This window comes from Doryrhamphus excisus, linkage group LG13 (genome assembly GCF_037039965.1).
Source record: "Doryrhamphus excisus strain RoL-2023G ecotype Guam linkage group LG13, RoL_Dexc_Guam_v1.1, whole genome shotgun sequence".
In the NCBI taxonomy this organism is placed as follows: Eukaryota; Metazoa; Chordata; class Actinopteri; order Syngnathiformes; family Syngnathidae; genus Doryrhamphus; species Doryrhamphus excisus.
Window position 1 is genome coordinate 12,107,100 of NC_136369.1, and position 20,207 is coordinate 12,127,306.

The 20,207-nt window shown below is 43.1% G+C and overlaps 1 protein-coding gene across 3 annotated transcripts in view; it reads right to left on the bottom strand.

The window, feature by feature from the left end:
- The window catches only part of gse1b (Gse1 coiled-coil protein b), a 137,109-nt gene extending 124,597 nt beyond the window's left edge, over positions 1-12,512 (bottom strand). Inside the window, exon 1 of one of the 3 annotated variants that reach the window (XM_058088499.2) lies at positions 12,365-12,512. In XM_058088499.2, the coding sequence (XP_057944482.2) occupies positions 12,365-12,400 (36 nt within the window). In that variant the 5' untranslated portion in view covers positions 12,401-12,512. Of the gene's footprint in view, positions 1-5,705; positions 8,226-12,364 lie in introns of those variants that run through there. The other 2 variants (XM_058088497.2, XM_058088498.2) reach the window with 2 other exon arrangements.
- Between the last annotated feature and the right edge of the window lie 7,695 nt (positions 12,513-20,207).

The following is a 20,207-nucleotide window of genomic DNA, read 5'->3' on the forward strand; positions in this document are numbered from 1 at the left end:
ATCTATCTGTCGCACAGATGGCGACACTGTATTTGTGTATTGCTGATTCATAGCATAGTCATGCCAGTCAGGGACACACACACTCATTCCTCAGAGCCAAGCAAGCAGATCAACTCTGTTAAGTTACTAAAAAAGTCTAATTCTGTAAAGAACAATCATTATGACTAGACAAATAATGCATGGTAACTCATCATCTAAAGTACAGTAGATAAGATGTTTAACAAAATTGAAACAATTTAATAAAATTAAATAATGGCAAAAACAACAGTAATATTTGAATCACCTCCTTTCCAAAATTCATTCATCCATTAATTTTCATTTTGGTAGAATGTACTTAACAAACCAATTAACAATTAAGAAACATGATCCAAAACAATTACAGAGTGACTAATCATGACGATCCTGTGGTGAAAGTGCTTTGACTTGAGTTCACAGTGTCCAGACTAGGAAATACTAAAGCTGTCAGGTCTGCACACTACATTTTGAGCTCTAACATTATGGCGAGGCAGTCCAAAACTCACCCACCCGCCTCTGTCTGTCACACTTCCCAGCTGTCCTGGAGCCTGATTGGACCATGCTGTCAGAGACCAGGTGGCTGGGCTGCATGAGGGGACAGTGGGGTCATGGCTGGAGGGGATGCTAATGGAAGGAGAGTGTAATCCAAGAAGGGAATGACTTCTTGAGCCAAAATAAGATCCCTGAAGTTGACCAGTACAGATGCTTATCCTGTCTCTGATTGGCTCACAGAATGAAAGTTAACCTATCCGAGGTCTGGTAGGTTGGAGCTCTTGTGCTGACTGGAGGGTGTCTAGTATATTTAGTCCCCGATGAGGTTATCTGGGACTCCAGCTGACATCTACAGTTGTCCTGACAGCAAGTTTTTGAAGTATTTTTTCACCCATTTAGAACTACTGGTAGAACAAACAGTGAGCAGTGAAGTAAAGGACAAATCACCAAATCTCACAATGCACTGGCAAACCAGAAAGAAAAATATAGAGACACATAACAACAATAAATGGCATCTAGTCAGATGGAAGCATTTGTTAAAAATAGGCCCCGTAGTGGCTACTGTGCAGCCACACACACAACACACAAAGGCCATACACACTGACAGCTGTGGCACAATCCAGCTGCATTTGCAAGCACAAGAGCAGACACCTGCCAGTGCTGCCGACCACCTGGCAAACCCACGTGCACACACACACACTCACAGCTGTTGTGAATTTAGATGCAGATCAAAGATTCTATATTTTGTGTGTCAGAGCAGTTTTGCGAATGTATTTTGTGTGGGTGTTACAGCGAAAGAACAGCTGGTGAAGAACGCAGAGCTGTAGTTTGTGCACTCTGCCCTCTATAATTACGCCAGTTCACTACTGTAAAACACAGACTTTACATTTTAGGGCAGCACGGTATAGCAGCATAAAGTTGAAGCATAATCACAGCTCCAAATGGACCATGCGGCGCTCCAAATTTACACACAAAAAAGTAGTCCAGTACAGAATATATTCATTCATTCATTCATTTTTACCGCTTATCCTCACTAGGGTCGTGGGGGATGCTGGAGCCTATCCCAGCTGTTTTCGGGCAAGAGGCGGGGTACACCCTGGACTGGTCGCCAGCCAATCACAGGACACATATAGACAAACAACCATTCACACTCACATTCATACCTATGGACAATTTGGACTCGCCAATTAACCTAGCATGTTTTAGAATGTGGGAGGAAGCCGGAGAAACCACGCATGCACGGGGAGAACATGCAAACTCCGCACAGAGATGGCAGAGGGCGGAATTGAACTCAGGTGTCCTAGCTGTGAGGCGTGCACACTAACCACTCGTGCAGCCATATATACAGTCAATAATTCTAAAAATATACAATTTTTGGTTAAATGGAAATTAGACTTGAATATTTATATGGGACAAACATTTATTTTTTGACGTTTTTATTACCAACTATTGATCAATTTTATTGGGTCTAACAAAAAAAATATCAATTCTTTCAACAAAATTTTGAACGTTTCTATGTTACATAGTTATTTTTAATCAATTTATATTTAAAAAGAACACGTGCTGGTTCATGGAAGATGATGTAAGGCCAGTGGATACAATGGATGGGTTGCACTCTACCATATGCATCGATGGGCAGGGAGAATTGACTCTAACTAAAATGCTAAAGCTACTTAACATTGAGAAACGTCTTGAAGTAACCTCTTTTCTTGAGAAACTTCGGACTGTCCAGTCTGTACTTCCGGATCGGTTTCGGAATCCAACACTTATGGCTCTATGTTAAACACCAGCATTTTAAAAAGATACATCACCATTTATTATTAACTCCTATTAACACCGTTCGCAGATAGCGACACAAACCAGAGGTCCTTTTAAGAACTAGCAAATTTGACCAACTACAGCAAAGTAGGCGTGCCTGTAAGGCGGGCTGTGGGTGGAATACATTAAAACAGACCGTTTTCGCAGAACCACGAATGCAAAGAAATACAGCTGAAAAGCTTTATGTGCTGGTTATTGTGTGTACCTGCTCAAAAGTCCACAACTGAATACAAAGGGCCGAAAAATTTCAATAATTTTATGGTGCACCACTGGCTCATAGGAGTTTTCCTTGCTGTCAAACAATAAGTCTTCTCGCCAACATACCATGAGACTGTGGCTGACGCAGCCCATAGTCACTAAAGGGTCAAAAGGTGATAATTTGCCAGCCACAAATTGTGAAGTGCATCCTGGCCATCAAGGCGTTGACGTCAAGCCCCAGAACACCAATTTCTCTCCATTGTTTCCCCATGAGTGAAATTCTTTTCGTACTTGAAGAAAAAATAGCAACAACAACCTAAGAGCAGCAGTGTGACACTCGCATTCCTCATTCACTCCTTGCCATGCTTTGTGCATTCTTAAAAGGATTGCTACTATGAGGTGGAAATTATTATTTTTTTTTAATCAGATTAATCGACTAATTAATCGGTAATTAAAATAATCCTTAGTTGCAGCCCTATTACTATTACACACTTGACCCTTTATCTCTGAATATATCATCACAGATATGCCTGACTTTCATATCTGTTATGTAATAACTATTGAGTTGTGTTAGCTAATGTCAGCAATCACACAAAAAGCTCTAATTTTGTAGCTGTAGATGTAATTTGGAGCCAAAGAGGGATTCTTTATTAAGTAGGACTCCAACCAACATGTATCCAAGATCTGTGTATAAAGACCAATCTAAAAAAATGGCAGACATGTATCTTGTCATTATGAAACATCAAAGCCAAGGCAAAGACTCTAATGTTAAATCTCAGATCCATCTGCATTATATGCATAATCTAATCTGGACAAGAATGCATTACTGATTGATGCTAGCAGAACGAGAACGATCATAAAGCATAGATGGTTAAATCACAACCCACGTCCAATGGCTTTGAAATTAAGTCCATCAAATGCCTGAGGATTCTCTGCAGGCCGCCTGTCAGATTGCGCCACTGGGAGGATGCAGAGGTTGACTTTCTTTCTTTCAATGCGTTTTTCATCCGTCCTCCAGATGCAGTTTAAACAAATTTATTACCTTCTCTTTTACCTTCTATTGTTCATACTAGCTAATTTGTTTATATCCAATTTCAGCTTCACTTCCTGATTCCATGTGTAAATCTGACCGCTCCTTCCCAACTATTTTGTCGCTATGCTGTAAATCTTGCTCGGCAACAATGTCAGGAGGCTGCCATGTTTTTCCTGCGACAATAAATATTCTCAGGCCTGCAGTGGAAACGCACCAAACTCTATAAAACATACTGCGACTGAGCTGGCCTCATGCATTCATCATACACTGAAGTACACCCAATATCGAATGCATACAGCCATGTCAGTTAACATTATAGACCTATCGCTTTACTTCCACAAAAACTCTTTAATCATAGACTTAATCATTTTATAGAAACACAAAAGGATTAAATGAATATTAATATGGTTTCAGATCCAAACAGTCCACAACATTAGCAGTCAGAAAAATACAGACAGCAATAGCTAATGTGCAATATGCAATAGGTATCTTTATGCACTTACATAAAGTTTAATACCACTGACTATAACTTATGAATAAAGAAGCTGGAAAGATATGTCAAACCCACTCAAATATACAGTGTGTCCCAAGAGGACCAAACATGTGTTCCCTGCAGCCGGGTCTCACTCACACACTCACACTCTGACACACACACTTCCCAACAGTAAGAGAGTGTCACTTAATACAGGTTATTAGGTCACACACCAAAAAGAGCTGCACCACCTGCAACCATCCTGATCCAGAATGATCACCCGAAACCTTTGCACCCTTGACACTGCGTTGACTCCGTCTCAGTAACAATGTAGTTCCATAATTTGACTCTATATTAGGTGTACCCGTATGAGATCATCTGATGTGCGACTGTTCACATAACAGCTACAGCAAAAATAAACACGTGGTTATGCCACACACAAGATTCCAGATGAGGATATTTGTGGATTGTCACTCTATGTCTGTATACAAAGGAAGTAACAAAATCAACCTCCTCCTCCTCCGCTTATCTTCAGGGACAGATGCAGAAAGAGGTGGACAGCTCCCGACAGCTGGCGTGAGTGTGCTTACATTTTGAGATTGCTGAGTGCAAATGGCATTCACAGATGTTTGTCTTATGTCCTGTGAGGCTGTACAGTCACTGACTGTTTGCATGAGAGAGCAGTTCACAAGGCCAACTGGCCATCTGAAGGCTCCTCAGCGCTTCATTAAAACATCACAAGCTTCTTTTTCCTTCTTGTACAGGCCCACTGGCTCCTATTTGCATTCTCCGCACTCAGCTTTTAAACAGCAGGAGAGGGATTTTATAAGTAACATATACTGATGGAAGTGGCATTAAAAACATGGTAAAAATGAGCAACAAAGTGAAAAACTGAGAGATTAATCTTTTTTTAAGGGGAAGCGTGTTGAGTATTGTTCTTTGAGCCAGCACATCTGGACTGCTTACACAACATCTCTTCTCATCTCAATCTGGGATTAGTGCAAAGTATCGTAATGTCAATTTAATTCAATATGGTCAGAAATCCAGCCTGAATGGAAGACATATCAGGCACACTAGTGTGGGATCACATACCAACAAGAACAGGGAATAGGTGAAGAACCGAATAGCGATATAATATACAACAAAATATTACGACGACTCTTTTGTTTTTGTTTGATGAGCCGAACTCAAAGATCTCAAACTTGTACACAAAAGGCCCATTCTTCCCAAATATTGTTTATAAATCTTTTAGTGACCAAAACCATCTCAGGGAAGCTAATCAGCATGCTAATTGTCCTCGTCGGAGTCCTCGTTGCTTCCTCCCCACCACCAACACCACAACAGTACAGTAAAACTGCACATTTTTGAGAGGCCTTTTATTGTGGCCAGCTAAAGGCACACCTGTGCAATAATGATGATTATCTCGCCAAAGGGGAAGTGCTTACTAACAGAGATTTAGACAGATTGGATTCTGCTCAGACCAAATATTAATTACAGAGTTCCAAAAGACAATATGTACATAAAGCTGAAATTGACTGAAGCACTTTTGTTGCATTACATGTGAAACTGTGAGGTCATACCAGGACAAACCCATTCTGTACAATGTGTGGTCAAGTAGTAAGCATGAAAGTTTGATGTAAAAGGGCTGGTGAAAGGAAATGATTGAAAATAACCAACCTGTGTTCCAGAATCTGGTGAGGTTGATTGCGGTTCCCCGTGTGAGGTCCTGTGTCCCAGCCTCTCCTTGTCTTCTGCGCTCTGGCCCACCTGCACCATGGTCTTACAATCCAAACATGAGCCAACCATCAGCCTCCTCCCATCATCCACCACAAGTGTGCGAGTGCTGCGTGGTGCATAGAGGAAGACTGGTAGCCTGGCCACAGTGACTGTGCACATCCGCCCTTGCCTGCGCTGCTCCTGCCTGCAGAAGAAGCACATGAAAGCCTCACAGGTGTACTGGCGGGCCCAAGGCGAGCTGGAGGAACCAGACGTTGAGGGCATGGAGGGTGTGGAGCAACCCAGGCCCTTCCTCTCATGCTGAGCCCACTGAGCATGCAAGTCATGGCAGCAGAGGGCGCAGGCTGACACCAGGCCTGTGGCGTCAACCGGCTTGGCGCCAGGAGCAGGAGGGTGGACTGTTAGGAAAGGAAAGAAAGGTTCCTTCTCGCCACAACGTCCAGGGGGGTTGACGTGGAGCTGATATTCTCCTCCAGCAGGTAGCTCCCCTCCACACAAGTAGCAAACAGACGAGGAGCTATCCGAAGAAGCACCACTGTGGGATCGAACAGATCCAAACGCTTCAATTGCCATGACGGAATGGTACCTGACCAAGAAGGAGCTGATTGAGGTGATGAGGTCCTCGGTAAGACTGAGACGATATGCACTCCAAATGTCCTCTAGGATTAAAAGGCATTGTGAACAGCAGTGCACACACCCGTCCCTCAGCGGCTGGGCGTTAGGCGGGCAAGGAAGCATGTTGATGAAGGGGAAATACATCACACCACGAGATTTACCCATACCAGCCTGTGCATGCACTACTTTTTTGTCTGTTCCACACTCCTGCCCGCAGAGGAAGCAGGCCTCATGGATACCGTTGGAATCACACTCCATTGGCTCAGTGGGTTTCTCCTGTCGGGCGACTTGCTGGTGTGGATGGAGAGCATTGGCGGCTGGGTTAAGCGGGACAACATAGAGACGTTGGAGCACAGGAACATCTGCCTGTTGGAAGTTGTGCCACTGCTGCATGAGTGATGCGTGACAGCTTCCACACACCAGGGTTGCACCTGCTGCGCTTAGGGGTAATGCCCCTGGAGGTGGGACGTGCAGCCACAGGAAGGGAAAGAAAGGCTCACCTTGTTCTGCCTCCTGCTTTTGAACGCTGACTTTATAACTCCCATTGCGACTGAGAACATTTCCACAGATAAAGCAAGCACATCCATCTGCAGTGTTGTGTGCAAACTTCTTTGTCAAAAGGTCTCCAGTAGTTCCAAATTGGACGCCTTTGACATTTTTACTACCATGCATGTCCCTGTCATCGTCACTGGTGATGTTAATCTCATCTTCATCAGAGTTGTGTCCCATTGCAATATCTCTATTACCTTTAGAGTTGACAGTAGAAGTGGGGAGATCTCCCCCTCTGTAGGGATCCCCGGGTGAAGAGCAGCTGTTAGTTGCACGCTGGATGTGACGCGGCTCAGCACGTCTCCCACTCTCCTCCTCCAGCCACAACCTGTTCATAATGACCCCGTTGTCTTGCACAGGTGTGTCAGGGAAAGGGCTTTCATAGCACCGCTGTGGGGTCCTCTCCTGGAACTTTGACAAAGGATATGATGGCACATTATTCGTCACTTTAGCGATACGCTTTGTAGGCGGGACGCTCTCCGGTTTGGGTGACCCTTGCGCAGCGTAAAGTCCAACCGAGAAGCGGGGGAGTGTCCTCGGTGAACCGGGGCTGTTTTTAACGCTGTTTTTCCTGCTGCTATCCCTCGGCGATTTGCCCGGTGCTCTCGGACACTTGTCCTTGCTTACACTGCCTCTTTCCATCACCTCCATCTCCTGGTCTGACATGTTGTCAGAAAAGGATGAGAAGTCTGACTCCGCGCCACCGTCGTAGTTGTGACTTCCCGTGCTGATCCTCCTCTCCAGTTCGTAGGAGATGTTCCACTCTTGCGGTACCCGGCGAGAGTCACACTGATAGGGACGTTTGAGCCAATACATGCGCTTCTCGATGGGCGTCCTGCTTCGCTCGAAGGAGTTCCACTGCTCCGCCAGGAAGCAGTGGCACACCGCGCACACCAGCGCATGACCATCCGGGCTCAGCTCACTAGCACCCGGGGCTGGCTCCTGGTTCTGTAGGAAAGGGAAAAAAGGCAATCTCTCCTTTTGGTATGTCACTTGTAGCCTCATTTCCTTCCCTGCTGTTACTCCGCTTCCACATATAAAACAGTGGACCAGTCCGCTCAGGCCATTGCGGTCAGTCCTGGAAGTGTTGCCCGGCAGAGGGCTGTCCTCGCCGGGCATAGCCGCTGCCATGAGTCGGTGTTTCCGAGATAAGAGCGCCAGCTCCTTGTCGCGGGGGGAATGCATTGTGTTAAAAGATTAGAAGCAACACAAGGCTACATGGTACTTGTCCTCCTCGTACCCCGTTCACTTATCTGCAAGTTAAGCAATGCATTTCAGACCAAGTAATCCACTGGATGATAAGACAGCCGACAGTCCATTGAAGGCAGCAAAGCAGGAACTTTTATCTCCCACGGGGAAATCCACTTTAAAAAGACAAAAATCCACACAGGTTTTTTGCAGCTTGTAATCCACATGTTGGTTTGCACGGGAGATAGCGCTGGAACATGACAGCGGCCGGGACCATGCCGGATCACAGCTCAGCCTCCCCGGCGAACTTCTGCTGCCTGCCTGCTGCAAAAGTTTGGCCGCAAACTCGCTCACACTGTACTGAGCGTCCCAGGTCCACGGCACCCGCTGAGACACCCCCAAAGGCAACCCCCACACAAGACACACTAGACCCCCCCACCCCTCGCTGACAGTCTGCCCCCAAACCTAACATGCACACTTGTAATTTGGGAGTGATTGTAAGCAGCCACACATGCATTTGTCAACCCACACAGCACGTATGGGATTTCCACTAAACGTGCATGATTCGTTTCACACGGGAAGTAGCTGTCCCATGAACTATATAGCCATTAAAGCTATTCCTTCTTATGTTTTGTAGCTCAACAGTAACAACAATGCTGGAAGAAAATGTCATGCAACTTGAGACAACCAAAAACAACCTAAATGTGTTTTTGAATAAAGTGTGTGATTATGGTATATATTTCTGCCCTCTCATGGTGGTTTTTCCACTGCAGTCTGCAAGCTCATTACAACACATTAAATTACTCATAAAATATTGAAAAGTTCGCCACATAGGAGCAAGTTTAGAGAATGGGAATTCCCAATTTCAGAGCATAAAACAGAATATAATGTAAATAAATGTGTTGTTAGCAAATTTAAACATTAAATCAATCATTGCTGTTTGTCATTACTTTAAATTATTACATCATCAGTGTTACTACAAAAAACTACATTTAAAACACCGCCTCACAGTGTCCAAAACTGGTATTGCACGACTGTCTAGCTTTCTCATCACAAAGCGTGGGGGTGTAGTTTAATTTATTTATAAGGGCCAGAAATTCATTCATTTACTAACAAAATAGTGTAGTAGTACGTGTTTAGTACTCTAATGTGCTTCAGTTAGTACTTTCAGGGGTAGGAGCAGGGGTATTTTGATGATGAGGTCATTGTGCACTATGGAAATGACTCCAGTCACACAGTCACACAGAATTGTGAATAGAGGGCCAATGAAGGGTGCTATGGAAAGCAAAGGGAGGAGAAGATTAAAAACGTATTGCGTGGTTTGAGTATAAAAATATACAGTATATGTCTTGTTGAGTCATGTAAGCTTTTGTTAGCAGGGGGTGATGACAGGGGCCAGACAGGAAAACAGACGCTACAGTATACTGCACAGAAAACATTCAGATTAAATAATAATGTGAAAAAAATCACACTGGTTGCAGTATTGCAGATTAGGTCTTCTTTGATTTAAACTACACCTATTATTTATTTACATCAACTGTGCTTTTGAACACACGTTTATTTTTATTCATGTTATTTACTTATATCATTAGCATGCCACAGCCTTATGCTGCAATCTGTGCTGCCTGCACGTACACAAAGAACCATGTTACCTGAGGGATCAGACAAGATAGAGCAGCTCATAAATACACCTGATTCCACAGTGGACAATATATCACATACTGTATTCATACTGCAGGAACATATGCAGTTCAATCATGGATTACTTATGGCATCCTTCGTGTGTACGTGCAGTGCTTTCACGGCCATATGGGAGACATTACCATGATTTAAAAAAAATCACTTCATGCTCCACAGGAGTAGAATTCTACTGGACATCAACATCAATGAGAGGGGGAAAATGTGACTTAATGTTGGATCAGAGCGGCGTAGTGAGGAGGATGAACAAGAAAAATATCGATTGTTTTGAATTCATAAGTAGTTTTTAAAAAATGATGCAATTAAATAAATGTGCATGCATATAATGTCTTGTGAAACTTGCATTCAAACTGCATGGTCATGTCAGATGTCAGCATATCACACGAGTTCAAGTAAAGACAAGTTCAAAGTTCTTATCAAAGCGCTTGGACAGCTAAAAGGTGTTTACGATGGCAAGTGTTTAACCTTGGAACCAACTATTTCTACTGTAATGAGGTAACTGGGCTACACATATGTCTGGAAAACCAGACTAAACTATTGGTGATCCTAGTAAAGAGTCAGAAAGTGAAAGGACACTAACAACATGACAGACAACACAGGAAAGGGCCCAGTAAAAATGAAGGGAAGTGTTGGCTTGGCTCAGCAATAGATGAGCTGACCAGAGAGGATCAGGTGAGTAATGTTGAGGAAAGTCTGGTGGCATCTAGTGGACACTTTGAGTATGGCTGGTCATTTTAAAAAAGGAGAATCGACCCCCAAAAAATTTTTCACTGAGCTCAAAACAGGCTTGCATTTATCTTACAAAATATCACCATGTATACAGAGTGCCAAAATACTGATATTCTTGAAATAGTACAGTATTACAGAAATATCTACTGTGTCTACTTGGCTTTAGTGAGCTATTGTGTTCTGAGAGACACTTTTTGATGTCAGAAATAACAGAAATACTTGGGCTGCCAATCACAACTCTACATCCGGCCAGGCAGGAAGAGAGGGTGTGTTCTACTGCAGGGAGGTGACACAGGAAGTAGGCCAAGCCAAAAAGTCAGCAGTTCAGCTCCCTGGTGAAAAACCATCAGACGTCCTACACATGGTGGGCTTAAAGTAAGCATTTCAAGGTTGGGAATGTGATCAAGGCAGGAGTGTGATTAATTGTTACAATATGCACCGCTTTGTAGTTTATGAGTTGGGAGTTGTTTGATTATGTCAGGCCGTCTGCAACAATGAAGCTTGTCATGCACACGGAAGAGAAAATGTAACTTCAGACTGGACTTTCTGCCAATTGTTTATTTGTTCATTTATATTCTACAGGATTTACATTCAGAACTTACAGTAAAGACACAAGGCCACAGTTTGTTATGTGTTCTGGACAGTATTTGAAAAGAACTCAAGTATGACTTTCATTTGTGACTATGTTAGGCATACACAAGCATACAGGACATAAGGCAGTCCTTTCAACAAGGTGCTAAAACAAGTGGTACACACATGCACACTCACAGACCACAACATTAGGTACACCTGTAGTGGCCTCTTGATCACTGCCTGTCACTCTGACTTCCTGTTTGTGTTGGCAGCAACACTCTAAATTAATTCAAATGAACTTTTGAATTAAATTATTCACACTATTTTTGATACAGGTCTTGAATTATATTCACCAGGTGTACCTAATGAAGTGCCCCCATATTTGTGTTTTACTTTCCCGTGAAGCTAAAAACACCACAGCTGTAGTTGACCTCTACCATTTTCCCCATGGAGGAATAGCCAGACTGGAGCCTGTGTGTGTGTGTGTGTGTGTGTGTGTGTGTGTGTGTCCACATTGAAACAAGGTTGACCCAATCCACTTTCACCTGTACATGTCAGTCACTGTGAGACCCCTGCCTGCCTTCTTTCTTTAACGGTCTCTGAGACCTTGAAAAGTCTTGACATACTTCTGATGAACATTCTTCTCTTCACGGGTCACCGAGACCCACAACCAGAGGAGGAAGAAGAGGAAGAGGAGACTGATGGAGTAAAAGAAGTGTAGAAGAAGTCCAGTGGTTCACCGTAAAAGATGAGGGAACTGGAGAAGTTGGAACACTTGTTCTCCATGGCAGATGTTTGCAGACTGAATCTCTCTGCTGTCACATTCTTGGTTATATATGACACAGTGTATCTTTTCACTGTGCACATTCACCATTAGCCAAGGAACTGCACATGTGGTCAGCTTTGTTGCCTTAAACCAGGATTTGAAATCCTAGAGAATCGGATGTCGATTTATCTGTAATGTACGACTGAATTTGAAACTGAAACCATGGAAATGCATCAAAATGGAGAGCATACAAGCGTGTTAAGAGTCAAATTGCATGTGAATGAAAATGTACTATTTGTCCAGTTCAATCCAAATTGAATACTGGAGCCTTGAGTGCTTCGAGTACTACAAGACTGCATGAAAACTACACTATCGTGACTACAATGAAAACCTCTCAAGCCACCCCTGACAGTTTTACCCCCGGGGGGCCCACCTTACAGCAAAAAAGGTCCAGGTTTGAATCTGCCAGCTCTGGTCTTACCCTATGAAGGTTGCACATTTTCTCCAGGTGCTCCATGGCTGCTTTCCAATAGCAGCTTGAGTTGCCCTCGTTGACTTCCCCTAGGCACTTACCCTCAGGGAAAGTCTTGCCGCCATCAATATAGGCGTCATTCAATTTCTCCAAAAAGCTGAAGTGAACTTCGTGGGATCTACCCTTGGGGGGGCTGAGGAAGTGAGTCAATATCGATGTTTATATCACCCACAATGCACTGCAGTGGTGCAATAAAAATATGGGGTGGCAGTAATGAACATCAAACATCATGTTTGGTAGAAGAAGAGCATAATTTGGTCATGGTAAATCTATTTGACTACTTTTGCAGTGGCAACATGTCAGAACAAGCAATTTATAAACAAACAAAAACCCACAATGACAACACTCCTCCCACATCCACTTTCCCTCAGCTCTGCAGGTGGTCTCTGCATTACATTGGCAATGATGCCTATGTGGGAAGTCAAAAACAACAACTGAAACTGAGCCCATCTTCAAGTTGTGCTTGTGTAGACGTGACATCATCAATGCTCCACCCTCTTCATCCACTATCTGCTCTACCTGGCCAATCTCATCAGTATGCAGGTATGTGATATCCCACCATTTCTATGCTGGTGACTTTTCTTCGGCTATTCCTAAACAGAAACAATCTTATGACACGCCACATTAGCACTGCTCCTCCATCATCACCTGTAACACCTTCTCTGGCCAAAACATCACTTAGGTGTTAAACTTGATTCTCAACTCAGCTTTGAGACTGTAATACATCATTCTATCACCTCAGGAGCATTGCCAATGTTTGATCAATTCACAAACAGGTCGATGCAGAGACGCTCGTCCACACCTTTGTCTCCTCCAGGCTGGGCAGCTGCAGTGCAGCTCTCATTGGGATTCCCGGCAAGAGCATCCAGAGATTGCAGTAAATCTAGAGCAGTGCTGCCAGGATCCCTATGTAGGTCCACAACACAATCACATCACCCCCAATATGAAAAATCTTCATTGGCTCCCTGGCGCACTTAGGATTTAATACAAGGGATCCATCCTCACCCATCAGTGCATTCAAGGACTTCCACTTTCCTTATCCCTCAGTTCTTTTGCTTGTCATACTTTCCCCCCTTTTTTCTGTAGTTTTGTAGCAATTTGAGATTGCTGAAATATAAAGAGCAATATAAACAAAAAATATACACATGATAGTAGTTGGGCAGGATAAAATACCCTCAAGCAAGCATCATTTTACACCTCAGCAAGAGCAGTAGCAGCTAATAACTAAAAAGTAACAAGGATACAAACATAAAAAAACACACAGAACACCGGGGGCAAGAGGAAAGGCCAAACGAATACAGGGATGTTGTTGCTCATAAAGGGATGCCTGAAATAATAGGAAAGGAATGTGGAGTAACGGCTCCCTTGGGACAGGTCCAGTTGAAGGCCCTCTGGCTCAGGGAACAACAAACGGGGAACACTTCTTGAGGAACGCAGGGTGTACGCATGAGGGTTTTAACACACTTTACACTCACTCTTTCACACACATGCACACACATTGATCCACACTAGCACTCATTCAACTCCCCCCTCCTCCTTCACAGACTCCCTTCCTGTGCCGACCTACTGGAGTCGGCGGCTGTTTTTGGCTGCCTGCCGTCTTCGGAAGAAGCACGCCCTCAGCCTCTCGCTCTCCTCCCTTCATCCTTTCCTTTTCCCTTCATCCAGGGAAATGTTGATGAAATAACATCCTCACAGAGGCCTTTGGACTGCTTAACACTGCCCCTGTCAAATAATCCTCAATTCATCCACACTTCCAATGCCATGATTACCTTGTTACTGCTACATGAGGGACACATATATACGCGTTTTAAAAAACAAATCAAATGGCAGCGAAGACTTTTGAAAAGTACTGCATTGTATTCTAATGTGGCAAATACTCTTGCAGGTGTCAAAAAAACAATACGTTCTTCCCTGGTTTTGCCCTTAATCCTGTTTAATTCTTGGGCATTTCCGTGTGTTTTGACAGTAAGGGAAAAGCCGTTTACCTCCTGTCCACTGCTCAGCTGCTGGGCTCAACAAGTGGCAGTACTAAGTGCTCAGTGTCAGCCAGCATACAGGGGCGGGGGGAAAAGCTGACGAGGTATCGTGTCAGGCAGGGCTGCCGCCGCCTTTGGATCTGATTCATCTTTACATTCAGCCCTTTGACTCCCAACTTATTCCTGTTGCCAGAAGCATTAAATCACCAAGAATGCAAAAATTCCAAAGGATGCCTTCAGAGACAATAAACTGTGGCATTCCTTTGCTGTACACATATAAATAGAACAAGGTGTAGTTTCATTACAAGACCGATGAAGTCATTTTTATTTTTAAATATATATACAAGATGAAGAAAGATCAATGTCATTACCTTTCCAAACATTAGATTTTCCTTCATCACACAACTCATTGACATTTTGGTCTGTCTTGTCATAATAGGTACTGCCATTTTTAATTTATTCCGCATAAATCTATTATTGTCGCACCATCCGGTTCGCTTGACAGTTCGTTTAAGTTTCAAAGCTTTACTCCCCCTCCCACCTGTTTCTTTTGTTCAATAGTGGAGATGTAAAGAGACGAGTAGAATGCATCTCAAGAGAGAGAGAGAGAAAGTCATTTCTGTTTCTTTCTCTTCTCCATGACAACTGTTTTAACAATTCCCCTTTCCCAAACCAGACCAGACCAGTCTGTGTGGCAGTCGTGAGGCTTTTTTCTTTATTTTTGGACCACATCAAAGCTGCAAGCTTTGGTTTTCTTTTCGTTACAGGTAGGCAAGGTCATAATGAATGCTTTATTAAAATGAATTAGCATGCACTCTGGCAACATATTGTACCTCAAACCACCTTGACACTTGTACAAATGGTGTCCATGCAGTGGTATGCAATTTTGCATGCCGATGAATACATTTGTCGTAAAGTGGTGTGTAAACTGTGTGGTACTGCAGAAAATGTTTAAAATGTTTACATTTCTGGCACGCATTATCTTCATGCCACTTGAACTAGTCATGAAAACAACACAACCTATTCGCAAACACTGCAGGTGGTGCGTATCAAAGTGTGTCACAGTCTCATGAATGAGTTAAACTTTTTCACCATGCACCTCTAGAAACAGGTCGGGGATATTGCTGCAGCCTGTGAATTTTCTGTTAATAACTGATCATAATGTCTTTTAGTCAGCCATTCACTCACCCACACAGTCCGTGCTTTCCTTTTTCTAGTTAAGGTTATGCTTTCTTCCTGCTCTTTCTGCATTCTGTCCTGTTTTCAGCAGGTAATAGTACTGCAGCTGCGAGATATGTAATATAGACAGCTTTTATTTTCTGCAATGAAAGCTTCTTCAACCTCTTGTAGGTGCCTTGTAAACAGAGGAATTAATGAAGCTAGGGGCGATTCCTGCTATAGCATAGAATCATGCGGGACAATGGGAGTCGATATAATGCCACAACAGTTTGACGGATACAGGAAGTTGTGGTGACATGCATACCCCAGCGGGAACAATATGCGCCACGCGTACTATTTCATGAACAAGCGGTAAACACTGTTTTACTTAAGTGTAAATAAGTCATGCCAGAGCATGGCATTGCATGCCAATGCTCAACCGTTTTCAGTCACAAATTCACAAACTACGGCCAAAGCAATGGGTTGTTTTTTAACCAGTTGCAGTTAGTGCAGTTGGACACAGTCATGTAAACAACCCCGCACTGTCAATTGCCTTCCACCTTAGTATGAATTCTGAACATTCCCAACGTGAGAAGGTCTTATTTCATCTGTAAGCATTGCTATTTGAGTGTGTGTATATATTATATGGCAAATATATATATTTTTTTCATTCATTTCATTCAAATTCGAAGATGCACCAATGAGAGGACCACCTTAGGCTGCTGTGTGTTCAGTCATTTACCTGATGACAGCAAAGGAGAGGAGGGGAAAGGGTGAGGGTTCTAACTCAGCTTCTCACTACAGTATGTATATATGCATGTGGCAGATTTTATGTATGCGTGGTTGAGCATGTGTTTATCATGATGCCTCACCTCAGCTCTCCCACAGCTTCCCAGCAGCTTCCCAAGGATGAAAGCAAGTGAAACCCCAGACTAGTGGGGCTCCACAGCCAATTAGGATTGTTTATTTAGCCAGCCGCGGCCGCTGAACAAAACAGGAGCACACAGCCAGCCACACAAGCCTGCAGGGGCAACCTCTCGTCTCTCTTTTTCCACTCCTTTAAACTCCCTTTGGTTCAACCCCAAGTCTTCCTTCCTCTTTCCCCAACTGTTTCAACCTTGCAGTTTATATGGTCGTGTCCACGATAAGCCTGTGTCAAACTAACAAAAATACATACATACACACAATGTCTTATGTTGTGGCAAAGCCTGTCATATTGTTGCATGTCCACACAGTCTAGCTGCATCTACAATTAGACTTCCATTGGTGGATTCCTAACATAACAACTCTGTGGTTTCAATGGCTTCATTTCTGACCAGTACAAGTTTCTTTTGTTGAAATTTTTTATCAACCACGAGAGTATGTTTTTACACATTGCGTCAGTGACACAAATATAAACCTGCAACCGCCTGTACGGCAGCATGGCATATCATCATATTTCTTTCATTTTTTCAGAATGTTCCTGGTTTCTTGGCAGCCATTCATCAACATATTTTACTTCATCCATCACCAAGATAGGGGCTTACTTCACCCTACTCTTCTCTCTCTTCTCGTGCGTTCTCTCACTCTATTTTCTTCTCATTTTTCCCTCTTCTTCTCTTCAACACAAGCAACCCCTGATGGATTGACTTGATAACTGATGTCTGAAGGGGCGAGAATCATGGTGTAACATGCATTTTTCTATGGTGGCAATGGTCACATTTTTCATTTCCCAATTACTCATGACGTATTGACTCAAACAAAGACGTTGTTTTGAGAGCACAGATACCAAATAAAGGTGACAAAGCACCAAAATGTATGTATACTGTATATGTAAGCCTGTAAGCATGCATAAATAAACACAAACCCACAAGGGTGCTGGGTTCTTGCTTTTAGGGAAGTGGAAAATGTAAAAGGATCTTTGTGTAACCCACAGACAAGACTACATTGCTAGGGCCCTTCTGGAAAGCAGGGGAAGTACCAAGTTTGAACCATTCTGAAGGCAACCGGCCAAACAGACTAACAGAATCCTTCAGGTGACCTCATGGGTTTGCAGACAAGGCAATAGAAGCTTTGAGAGACACTTTTAATCATATGAGTGTCCAATGGGGCCGCACAGTGGCTGGGTACTCCAGTTTCCTCCCACATTGTCCATAGGTATGAATGTGAGTGTGAATGTTTGTTTGTCTATATGTGCCCTGCGATTGGCTAGCGAACAGTCCAGGGTGTACCCCGCCTCTTGCCCCAAAGTCAGCTGGGATAGGCTCCAGCATACCCCAGTGATCCTGGTGAAGATAAGCACATAGAAAATGTATGGATGGGGTGTCCAATGCAGGCCAAGTCAAGGAAACTGACTTTTTAGAGCATTTGAATGAGGTACAAGCTGACTCAAAGCAGTACAGTGCAGGACGAAAGGCCTGTTTACGGAGTCGTTCCACATGGGTGCCTGCGGTTTGGGCTCCGCTGTGACCACAATGAATATGTATGTGTTTCATTCCTCCAGCATCATTCAACAGCCTGAACAGGACTTTGGCAAGACCAACTAAAAGCTGCATCATACTATTAGTACTGACAGTTTCTTGATGATTCAACTGAGAGGCTCAGCATAAGAGGAAAGCCAGTGTTGACTAATTAGGTGTAATGGGACTACCTGACTATGTCATCTGCTAAACATGTACCATGAAATACGAGCATTTCCTCATCATTCTTTGAGTTGCTAAAAATCTAGTGTTCACACAGCAATGATTCTGTAAAGAGTGCACTCAGAGGCCAAACAAACCACAGAGCACATTTCTACCCAAACTTATTCCAGGAGCAGATCCTTACTCTAATTAGGGTTCTATCAGCTGCAATGAATGAATGCAATACGCCCGATGGGGCACATTTAGCTGCTGTGACTTCAGCAATACATATTCTCAAGAGGCAATTTGGATTACTGTTTTACAAGGGGTTGCAGTTGTGGGGAGAAATAAGTCAGAAGTAAAATCTAAGGCAACTGGTGATCCCAGTTAAGCCGTTAGAACCACTAAGATTATGGTTAACATCACGATATACTGTTTAAGATTTATTTTTGACCAAAGTGGTACTTCCTGTGGTACTGTACAACACAACAACACATTAGCTACACTAAAGTGGAAACCTCTATCATTGTCAGACTGTATTTGTTCATCTGTCAGTTAGTAGGCTACTTCCTGGTTCAAGGCGAATGAAAAAGAGACTGGTGGTGCCATTCATGACATAGTGACTTAACTAGTAAATGAATTGAAACAATAGTTTTTGCATCTGCATCTTCATCCAAGTCCTCCCGATATTGAAGAGGTTTTTCTTTGGCGCATTACAACTAACCTGGGTACGCAATATGTTTTCAATTTATCGGCTGTTCTTTTGTGGAAAAAATTATCAACCAGAAAATAAGATCAGGCTTTTCCAGGACAAACATTTGCCTACTGGACAGAGACCAGCACTGAAAATTGGACATTTAATGAATAATGATGTGGATGGTTAAGCCATGACAAAACTTGGTGTCAGTCATGAATAACTTAAACCAATATACCAAAATTTGCAGGATTTCTTTCTTGGTTTCTTTGTGTGTTGCAGGCAGAAAACCTGTTGTCAGACTTCAAATCAAATGGAAATGTGATCATTTTCAGGAGGACAACACAGTAGATTTGTGTAGCCATCTTTGGTAGAAAAGTACCAACACAATCTATATTCCCATATGGCTTCACTCTGTGTTCTCTAGGTTGGCTCGATATACGGTATAATAGTTTGTCATGGACAATCAAAACTGATGTCTGGACTGTGTTTGGCATAATTCTGTCTTGGTTTCAAGACAGTCTGTTTCTCTGACTTACCGTCAGGTTGGCAGAGTTACAGCTAGACTGGAGGCTGACCGCATGCTATTGTTTTCATTTCCCTTCCATTAAACAAAGAAAAGAGAGTGGGAGATCAGGGGTGAGGTGTGGAATCTTCTTTGAGGGGAATCCTATTGCTAGTCATAACAGTCCCTGTCTGCAAGGAAAAATTGGCAGAATGCATCAAAGATTCATCCGCAACCTAGTTTTACACTGCAACATGCACTCAACACAAACATTAACGCATAGGCCACAATCAAAAACCTGATGAAAATCTACATGAAGGAGAAGCAAATGACGGTCACACCATTGGCCAGCCTATGGCACACCTGTGCAATCAGCATCTTGATATTATCTCAGGAAAGGAGAAGTGCTCACTAACACAAATTTAGACAGATTTGTCAAACTGACAAATCAAACTTTTGTGTACAAAGACAAGAATTAGATCTTTCAGTTCAGCTAAAACACGGGAACAAAAACAAAAGTGTTTATATTTTTGTTGAGTTTAAATACACAACTCATGCACATTTGAATACCATGTGTGTATAGCATAAAACCCCCTCAAAATGATTTTTTTCCACATAAAAAGACTGGTATAACCCAGCCCTTGCTAACTAAAAGTGACACCTTTTGTATACAATTGCTGTGATTTTTCTGTGTGAATTCATTTGTCCCATTTCGGTGGCGCCTCATATACAGTTCATGCCAACACATTCTTTAAGGTTTGGAGCTAAGCTGGCCTTGCATCAACACACAGACCTCTTGTTAACGGGCAGCCAGCCATACACACAATGCCCAGAAGCAAGTGAGAAAAAGGGAGGA